Genomic DNA, 10,670 nt, shown 5'->3' with positions numbered 1-10,670 from the left:
TCTAAGTGAATACATAGCAGGCAAGTTTCTAAAGCATAAAAATATATTTCTGAAATGGAAAGAATCTTTCATACTTTCTATATTTTCATGGTTCCTGCACCAGGATGAAAAGCAGAAAGTGTTTTTATCAACTCATTTTATAAGTTATAAAAATGTAAATCATACAGAAATATATCCAATGAAAACTGGCTTAAGAGGGCTTGTAGTATGATTAATCGGTTTAACATCAACCCATTACATAGCATGTCACAACATAGGGTAGATGAAGTAATTTTTTTTCCATTTGAATATCAGTTTTTATGCAAATGTAATCAAAATTGAAAAAGTGACATCTGTTGCAAAAACTGCCATAGCTATACTGTAAAATAGTTTTAATATTATAAATGCTGATCATTTCTTTGTGTTGCTTTACTCTGTCTCTGAGTTTTGTTTTGATAAAGTTAAAATTACCATTATTATTCTGGCTATGTTTTAAAGGCTTAACTAATTATTTCACCCAGAACCAAAACTTCCCATTATTTCTCTTTTTTACAATTTTGACTATAACCTTTCATAAATGTTGCATTTGAATATTTTAAAGGGAAAATTGAGGGGAAAAAAATGCATTCGCTTCTGTTTTTATATTTTTCTAGGTCTAATCAGGCTTTTTAAAAACAAAACTATTCTAACCACAAGGCTTCTTCAAGGAGGCATTTTTGCTGTCCGACATAACAAAAAATGTGGTTAATCTTGACTGTTTCTCTTCCCGTTTTCAGGACAACAGTGTAAGCTGATGCTGTTCAGCCGTGATTCTGCAGAAGAAAAGGAAGACCAGTGTGAGGATGGTTGTCTGTCTTTGAGGGAAACTATTCGTGGGACTGAAACCGACATGGTATCATAAAAAAATGTACAATAATGTACGTTAAGCAAAATTTATCAACATGCAGCAAATTGACGTCTGTTTCACATCTGTTTTGGTTTTTTTTTTGTTTTTTTTTTTTGTTTTGTTGTTTTGGTTCTTGTTCAGTTGATGAAACCCTGTTCTAAATGAGACATATTCCCTTAAAATTGATATAATAGTATTGTGTCTTTACACTGATTTTATTAGTTAATCTTTAAAGTAAAGACTACTCGTTTCCCAGTTAACAAAAGTATTCTGACATTTAAATCACATTCCCGTAAGTACAAACTTCAGAGCATGAACTCTTGCACGTACAGGGCTTTTTTTATGATATCATCAAAGTGTTCACCCTCATGAAATCAGTTATAAAACATGTCACAACCTGCTATCATTTAGATGTTCAGTGTGACAGCTGAATTAAAAGAAAATTGTGTATTTAGCATCACAGTTTATCCACTAATGTCATTGTGAACTGGGTATAATTAAATAGCAGCAACAGTTAACTCAGGTACTCAACCATTAAGAGAGCGGAGGACGGACTTCTTTCATTTAAGCTTCAGGATGTGGGTCTAACTTGATTGTGTATCTGTTCATAGATCTTCCCAAACAAAGCAGAAGAGAAAAAAACAAGGAATCTTGTGGTTTAGAAGTTTAAATGAGTTGCAGGTGAGCTGTCTGTACTGGTTTGTGAATGGCTATATAGATGTTTACAGCTTATGAAAGCTTGTGAAGACAGCAGCCTCTCAGTCACTAGTTTAAAGTCTTTAAAGTCATGCTCGCTTAGTGCTTTCGACGTGTCACAATGACACTGCCATCAAATCACTGGGGATTACAGGGAAATCCCAAATGGGGAAGGAAACATGCATTTTGCAATTATTCACAACTATTTTAGAAACATCATTCAAGAACAAGCATGTGTAGGTCACATGGGCTAACTGTTAAATACAGTTTTTTTTTTTTTACTTCTATTACAATACACATAAATTAGAGGTGTGACTTTAATTGTATTTCTAATGATAAGTTTTGCAAAACCTTTTCAGGATAAAACATTTCATATAATAAAAGAATGGGAAATTTGAGATTCAGATAAAAATAAATCCAATAAATATATTAAAGAGCAATTCTGTTAGTTACTTTGTTGCCTTAAGATTACCTTTTCCATGTGTGTTGGTGGTTTGTATCATAACAGGATAGTGTGTTTAAATACTTCTGTAGGAGTAAATAGTCGCCACATATCCAGATTTTTACAAGATCTTTTTTATTTTATTAAAAAAAACACAAATAAAACTGAACAAATATATACAGAAACATCATCGGACACAAGGCACAAGTAAGAAGGACTATCACCACATATTCTAGCAGTGTGAAGAAAGATGACAGGGAAGAATGCGTTTTTTTTTTTCCCATTTAACCTAACTGGTAGATAACGGATAAAAAAAAACAGTGTTCTTTTTTCTTTTTTTTTTTTACACTAGAAAGTAACTACCTGTTAAATGCCAAAAGTGACAAATGATAGCCTATTTGCTGTTGAGGTAGGTCTACCTCCTAGGGTGGATGTTGGCAATGTAATGTCCCATCTGAGCTTTGAACCAGCCAAAAGCATAGACAGTGAACAACTGCATTGTGTTCCACAAGCACGGCAGGCCGCTTCGTAACTTCACATAATCGATGAGATAGATGCTCCAACAAACAGGGGAGTGGATGGTGGTTTAGCTTAATGTGTCGATGCTGGAGGGGATGTTGACTTGGGTGAGGGAGTGGAGCTGATAGATGGTGGACAGGAAGAGCTTTTTTTTGTTTTTTTTTGACAAAAGTTCAGTGTCCAAGCACTTTCCTGTCCAGGTTTGAGGACGCCTCAAAGCAGGGAAAGTGTCGGCGGAAAAAAGTTGCTCCAGATGTCATCTGTGGAGTTTCCCAAGTCTGTGCCCAAAGTTGTGTACTGGGGGATGTCGTCTAGGTCTAAAACAAGCAGAAAAATCCACCATGAATGAAGGCTGAAAACAGTCGCACATAGTGGGAAGTGGGTAAATACTGACTAACACCTGTTATGCTTTTATTTTTTCCAGACTGCGTGCAAAACCTGACCATGTGTGTTTGATTTCAAATACTGAGTGACAATGTCATGTTTACATGACAAACTACTATTAAATCTACCTAAAAACAATGTAGCTGAATGACCATCATTAAGTTATATACTAAATCAAGCTGGTTTTAGTCATCAGAGTCATAAACTAACAATATTTACCTGAAGAGGAGTCACTCCACTGGCTTCCTGGACTGGTGCATACTTCATTGCTCAGGAACCCATTGCAGTCTGAACTGTAAGTCCACTGTGTCTCTTTCTCCAATTGCTCGCAAATCTGTAAGAGCAACACCGGACTGAGTATGGTTGTATTTTGTCCAAGTGGACTTTAGCATTTCAAGTAATCTTTATAGTCAGTAATATTGTTATGACGTTATTGTTAAACAAGCCAAATAGGCAGAACATGACAAACATGGGTATTCCTGACAATGAAAATGCATGCAGGTAAGAGTAAGACCTTAAAGCCATGCTTACCTTAATAATGTCCTCGCTGTAGCTGTAAACTGGAGGATCACAGTGAGGAAAGAGGGAAGGAGATAAAAGAGCAAATGAGTATGGTGCAACAATATGAACAGAAAAAGCAAATCCTAATGTATTCATTTGCAAATTTGTATACATCAGTTGTTATCTTACCAGGGCTGTGATCAGGGGAAACCTCGAATCTGGGGGGGAGGCCGTGTGTAAAAGGTTCTGGACCAATTTCAATGGACATAGACCAATCAGGAATGTCAGCTGGATTCTCTAAAGAAAACTCTGCAATGATGAAAAAACAACATTAAGTACACTGGCAACTCTGTTTATTTGCCTGAACTCTGAAAGTTTCTAAAAACGTTCTCACTCACCTTCCTGTTCAGCCATCACAGTGCTGTCGATGGTGTTTTCCTGTGTGGATGAGTTGTCATCCGGTAGGGATGCATTCGCAGGAGACCGAGTGTCACTGTAGTCTGTGTCATCCTCCATTTTCACCATTGTGTTCTGCAGATACAAATAAAAGCCACATTTAATACAATTTTAACATTAAAAAGTAGAAAAAAGAATCATGCGTGTCACTTAAAGTTTCCTGCAAGGATACTATTTACATAGTCGCATCTAGGTCAATGTGTTTGTGCTGTAATTTGAATAAGCCTCTGACTTCCTGCAAAGTGTGTAGTAGTGGCACCGGCACAACATCTACTGTATTTACCTTCTTCCTTTGCTTTGTCTCCCTCACTTTGCGTTGTTTATCTGTAAAGAGGAGAGAAAATATTCCGATTACATCGGTCTCACTACAAGCGATGGTAGAAAAAAAAAAACACAGCGCAGAAATGTTTACCGACATGTAAAAACATGCTCTGACACTTCCTGCCAGAAGTCCTACCTTTACATTTGGGGGTTTGAGGCAGCATCCTGAAGACACGCACAGCTTGGTGGCCTTTGTTGATGCTGCGGTTCTTCACCTCCTCAATGTCAGCCAGCGAGTTCATCGCACAGCGGAAGTTGGCTTTCCAGGTTTTGGGGTCACAACTCTGGCCTTCCTTGTATTTTCCTGCAGACATAAATATTATTACTTGATGTATTTTTTCGAGCCTAAAAAGACCAACGTTGTTTCCATAGAGAAGCCGTGTCTGTCAGCGCTTGCTTACCTGTGTGGATGGCCCATTCCTTAAACAGACATGCGTCTTTATTCAGCTCCCAACCATGTCGAGCTGCATGTTTCCAGGGAATTGAAAACATTGTCTTTTCCTGAAAAATAAAAATAGCAATGCTTTGTTAGAAAAATCAGGGTAGCTTGTTAATATACAACTTAATTCATGCCGATGTTTAACAAAAAAAAAAAAAAAAACTATTAAACTCAGAGACTAAATTTTCTCTTGTGTGCCATTACCAACTTAAAGATCACATTTTAACAGAATACAATAAAATATCATCAAAGCAGAGACCAAACATCAATTACTCTCTAAGTCTTGTAACAGTCTTGGTAAATGCTATGAATGCATCCCGACTCAAAAACAAGCCACTTCCTAGTGGAACATGCAAATGCGTGTCAGCTGAGCACCAAAAAGCTTCATAGAGACTTAACTCGATGAGCTGATCCATCAAATACAAGAAATGCTTTTTGAAACGTCTACACCTGTACTCATTTCATCATACTGGGAGCAGATGCACACTACATTATACTTTCCCAAATCGGTTCAGTGCGCGGAGACTCTTACCTTATCCATCCAAGTCAGGCCGGCGATGGCGTTTGAATTGATCATCTTCTCCAGCCAGGGCCTCATCCTCATTCTTGAGACAGGCATGTTTGCCTAAAACATTCAGCGAGAGAGGAAAGAGGAGCAAAATGTTTAGCTGAATGAGGAATGCAGGGCTTGATATACAGTAGTGTATCCCCCCCCCCCCCCCCCCCCCCCCCCGTATCCCCCCCCCCCACCCACACACACACACCCATCCGCCTCTGCTTAGATTTATTACTGCTGCCTGTCGCGCAGAGGGGGTGAGGAAGAGTTCACGGGACGTGCAGGGCGCGCGGATGGGGGCGTTTGTGCTGAGTTACAAAGTTACAACTGGCTGCTTTTTAAAAAAAAAAAAAAAAAAAAAAAAAATTATTATTCTAGAGGAAAAAAAAAGTTTTTGTTTTCTATTCAAGCAGACAAGAGCCAAATTTAGACTTTTTGCGCAGAAAGCGAACCGAAGCATCTTGTCTTACGTTATTTTCCTGCTGGCATGCGCTTCATTTGCACGCCAGCGGGAAAATAGTCGGTCTGTGCCTTCAGTACAGTCAGCAAGACTCCCATTCAATGCAACGTGAGCGACAAAAAAAAGCAGATTGTCAATGGACAAGTCAACGTTACAGCGTCCTCCGACGTTGTCGCTCTTATACTTTACTGGGTTTTGCAAGAAAGAAAGAAAAACAGAGAGCAACGATGAAAAATAAAAAAACGCAAACTTGTAACATCTTTTCCTTGAAGAGAAGTGATCGTATAAAATCGAGTCACTTACAGGCTTGTTTTCCTTTAAGATGGGAGAATAAAAAAGATGAGCAAAAGATAATCCAGCTGATATGAGTTCGGTACGGAGCAGCTTCCAGTTCCCAAGTTATCCTGTTGGACACCTCTGTTGAACTAAGCACTGACAGTTCAGAGAAGCAGGTATTTATATAGGCTACCCGGTTCCGCGGGTATTCCCCGGCTCCTCGGCACTGAATTAAAAAAATGAAGAGAGAGACCGCTATAAAAAAAAGAGAGAGAGAGAGAAGGGTTTGAAAATCACCGGGAAGGCGGAGCAAAGTGTCATGCCTGGAATTTAATGTTGGAAATAATTTTGTAGGTGTTTTCTAAAGCAGGATATATCCATGCATGTCAGGAGTGTTTCCCTTCCTTTTTTCCTTTTTTTTAAAAAGTTAATTACTATTGTAGAGGTTCAGACAGTAATAACTATTCAATGATCTTTTTAAAGTTATTGTCACTGCAACAAAACAGAAACGTAAAAAAATAAATAAAATAAATAAATAATAATAAAAAAAGAATAAATAATTATAGTAAAAAAAATAATTATTAATCAAAAACCGTTTTGAAGTCTGGCTGCATGACGAAATAATAAAAATAAGAACAGGGTGACAATTTTTTACAGCGTGCTTCGCGCATGCGCTTTTGAGCCTCACTACAACAGCAGAGCTTTCCCAGAAATCACGTTGTTGAAGGCAAGAGGGAAGTGCAGCTGAGCTCAGCTGCCTGCTTCACGTAGATCCTGAACCCAAACATGAGTGAAATGTACAAGTCTGTCTTTTTTGCATGTGCAAATATGTAGAGCACGCTTTGCATGGAATCTGTATTTTTTACAGATGTAGGTGTCTACAATTATTATCACATAAGCAAAACTCGTTGTTAAATATGAATTAGACAGTAAATCACTACAAGTTGATTGTCATTATCATTATTAGCCTATTGTATATTAGTCCTATAACTTGCAAAAACGGTGATACAGCTGTTGTTAAAATACAATAAAGAGTAATCATTGTGTTGTTTGGGGGGAAAAGTTTTGCAAAGTAAGCCAAAGTCTTTGCTTTGACTCTCATCCTACGTGCTCTCCTTCAACATGACAAAGTTCAGCCAACATTGTGGCATGATAAACACGTGCGCGAGACAAGCCCTTTAGTATAAACAGCAGCCAGTCTAAGAAGTCAGGCATTTACGAGAAATGATGTAGTAATTTCTTTCTACAGTTTGGGGGCGGTGTGGCACAGACTTTCTCCCAGTAACACAGTATCGGCTGAGTGCACTATGCAGAGTCGACTGGGAACCTAGATCCGGAAGCAGCAGTTGCGTGGACTCTCTCTCTCTCTCTCTCTCTCTCACACACACACACACAAACACACACGGTCTGCTGAGTTTCACACACGTTACACGTTTACACTTCCCCGCCAACGGCCGGAGTGGGACCATAATTCACCCTCATTAAGCTTTATGTCAAGATATGAGGTGTAAAATGCAAGTGGGTTAATAACAATGATCAGAAATATGATGCATATTGTTATAATTTCTTTCTTTTGTCCTCTTTTACTATTTATTGTTGCGTCATTGTACCAAACGAGCACGCAGAGGGGTATAATATACAAAAGCATGAGCGCACGCACAGAAAAATTTGGGAAACCCCGCAGCTCCCTTGTCGCATCTCCTCCTGCAGTCCGTTGAGGGGCTTCCCGCGCGCTGTGGCGTGCACGTGTGCCTTTGGCTGTCTGTGTCTGACCTGCGCATCGAGTGCGCGCGCGCGCGCGCCACCAGGGAGGGGATGGCAGGGAGTTTTCCTGCGGAGTTTTCACTCGGCTGTCAAGTGTGTGGGATTTTCCAATTAAGACACGAATCTGGACTTCAGTTGGGAAATTCATCCCCATTTTCCACCCTTTTATTGTTTTCTTTTGTCACTTGTCAGTCAAGCTCTGCAGCGAGCACTGAAATGGGAGAGTTACAGGAATCCAGTAGAGTTCAGGCTAAATGTACAGTCCATATCCAGTTTCACTTTGTATTATTAGCTTCTATGTATCACGATGATGATTATTACAAACTTTGAGCTATTTGAGGTCCACCAACAACCCAAATAGACATGCCGGTTTTTGCTGCAGAATCTGTCATGTGACTAAAAAATAGCAAATTTCTACAAAACAGCTGGACCATCACATTTCCTGTGTTTTAAGCACGCTGACAACATCTTGGAGAATTTGTTTCTGAGTATATTGGATCTAATTATTCAGGCCACTTGAATGAGTGAAACAGTAATTTGAAGCCTTGGCATGAGACAAGCCGCTTGAGTGTCCAGTGTCCCTCTGGACCATCTGCTTTGACAGCTTACTGACACAGGATCAAGTCAAAGCTGTCACGCGTTTGCCACGCAGTTTCACTCCAACCTAGTAAAGGTTTGGAGAAGAAAACACTACAATTTATTTATTTATTTATTCATTTATTTATACATTCCTTTAACAACTCTTACTCAAGGACTGATTCAGTTTTGTGTATGTGTGTTAGTGGCACAGCAGCGCTATGTGACTAGTTTTCCGTCTCCTGCTGCAGGTATTTGGCTCTTATTGGGTTCATATGCAGCAATAACCCACCATGTTTTCGTTTGTTCTGTGGTTAAAATAGCACAAAACGTGAAATTATCTGTCTTCTTATGTTATATGAAACTTTTGTTGCCCGAACTGTATGTGTGAGACTGGGTTGGGAAAACATAGATAATTTGGATGAAATTCAGCTCATAAATGGAAGTATAAGTGAGATGGAGAAAGCAAAGAAAAGGACAGAAAAGCTGACAAAGCATAAATACCTTACATCAGATCCATGTTTTCTGTCTCCATAAACTCCACTCACAGCAGCCCTCTAGTGGATGAACCTGTTCAAGGATTTATTAATGATGAGCTAATAACTTTCTTTGACTTGGAATTCAAATAAGAAGTCAATTTTACAGTAACTCACACAGCACTGCTGTTATAGCTAATAAATGTTGACTGTCTTGCTGGGAGGGGGGGCACCTTGTGCCATTTGAGCTCATTAGAAACTTAAACATCTGCTAAACATTTTATTCATAAATACTGATATGAATATTTAAAACATGGTTACAGCAGAAGTTAAAAATGTTTATTATAAGAGCTGCCATATAAATGTGCTCTTTTTTTTTTAAACACATTTGATGATTATTGACTCTAAAGTGACTAATTCTAAGGGCGTCAACTTATTTCCAAAAAGTGTCTCCATAAAATCTATTATTTATCTTCAAAACATCCCCATTGAACCTAACTGAATTTAACAGAGTTACAGAAGGCAGAAATTGGAACTATTTATGTTTATGACCAACCATGGCATCCTCAGTTCCCCTCCCTTGCAGGCCAATCTTCCAGTCAAAGAGCAATGTTGTTTGAGCGAGATGCTTTATAATGACCAGATATATTTGTCTGTGTGTGGGTGTGTGTGTGTGTGTGTGGGTATGGGTGTGTGGGTGTGAAATTCACTGGTAATTTTGTGGAGAGCCTGTGAACATATGCCACATATGCCGCCATAATGTTTTGTTTTGCTTTGCTTTGTGTGCTTTAGTTCTATTATAACTTGTCAAAGTTGTTTGTTTAAAGCTCTTTGTGGGCTCTAGTGGCCTTTCTACACAATGCAAAGTAGACAGAAAGGCGGTAAAGAGAGAGGGGGAGGGATGAGATGAAGCAAAGAGTCACTGGATCAAATTCAGAGTACATGGCGCTCAGCTATGTTCTACCTTGCACCCTTATTTTAAATGTTTTCCTGAGCTGCAAATGCATTTTTCCTCACTGTAGTCATGATGGGGGAGCTCTAGCTCAAGAAGTGGAGCAGTTGTTCTTCATTCACAGTGTTGATGGATCAGTGTCCTGCTGATCCAGTTCATATGAAGGAGTGTATTCAGTCAAGATACAGAAAACTCAACACACTCATTTACAAAAGTTAGTTTATTTGAACGTAATCTATTTGTTACATGCAGTCACAAAACTTTGGCCTCAGTCACAAACATTTGTTTCTATCCTTTACAGAAACAAGCCACACACACACACTGGCTGACACTGAGGAGGTGAAGAACCGCAGCATCAACCAAGGCCACCAATTTAACACGACGACTCGTTGACGACAAAGAAGAGAAAGAGCACAAAGACATGACAATGAGGCAAGAAGGACATGTCAGGATGACCCAGAACTAAATTTAAACAAAGACCTCACTCGTATCAAAACATGCAGAGGAAAAGAAAATAACGGTGTGCATGAACGCAAAAGCACAGACTAAGAAAACAACGCACAGAAATCTTATAAGAACTAAATAAACCCAGTACTCACAGACAGACTTTTTTTTTTGTTCTAAGCTTTCTGTAGCATCTGTAAAGACAGATTCAGAAGTGCAAACAAAGAAATGCTGACTTCGCTTTACAACAGAAAGTGGAAACAAACCACCGCCACCCATCCTACAAACCAAAAGCCTGTTTGAGAACATGTTTTGTTGAAATTCAGAGCAAATCCAGAGTTTTTTTTTTTGTCTCAGAGTCGTTTCTGGAACAGGCCTCAGCAGTCAAAAGCTTTCACTGTTAAACTTTAACAAGTGATGGCTTTATAAGAGCTGTGCTTCAGAAACTGCTTAAAGCTGTCATGGATGGCTTTGACTGAAAGGTCATTGAGTGGTCAGGACTATTTATTCATCAATGTCTATTTGAATAAAGAGTTATATATC

General features: G+C 38.9%; 1 protein-coding gene across 1 annotated transcript; it reads right to left on the bottom strand.

Annotated features, from left to right (window-relative positions):
* Positions 1–2,200: 2,200 nt before the first annotated feature.
* irf1b (interferon regulatory factor 1b) lies at positions 2,201–6,060 on the bottom strand. The gene is made up of 10 exons (XM_079248034.1): positions 5,943–6,060; positions 5,156–5,248; positions 4,586–4,685; positions 4,321–4,488; positions 4,147–4,187; positions 3,806–3,938; positions 3,597–3,716; positions 3,438–3,466; positions 3,126–3,240; positions 2,201–2,839 (listed from the first exon to the last, which is right to left on the bottom strand). Exons 2-10 carry the CDS (start codon positions 5,240–5,242, stop codon positions 2,736–2,738), a joined length of 897 nt encoding a protein of 298 aa, XP_079104160.1. The 5' UTR covers positions 5,243–5,248; positions 5,943–6,060; the 3' UTR covers positions 2,201–2,735.
* Positions 6,061–10,670: the final 4,610 nt, after the last annotated feature.

This window comes from Telmatherina bonti (genome assembly GCF_933228915.1).
Source record: "Telmatherina bonti genome assembly, chromosome: 10".
Classification (NCBI taxonomy): Eukaryota; Metazoa; Chordata; class Actinopteri; order Atheriniformes; family Telmatherinidae; genus Telmatherina; species Telmatherina bonti.
Note: the sequence above shows the minus strand (reverse complement) of the source record. Positions and strands in the feature narration are given on the sequence as shown.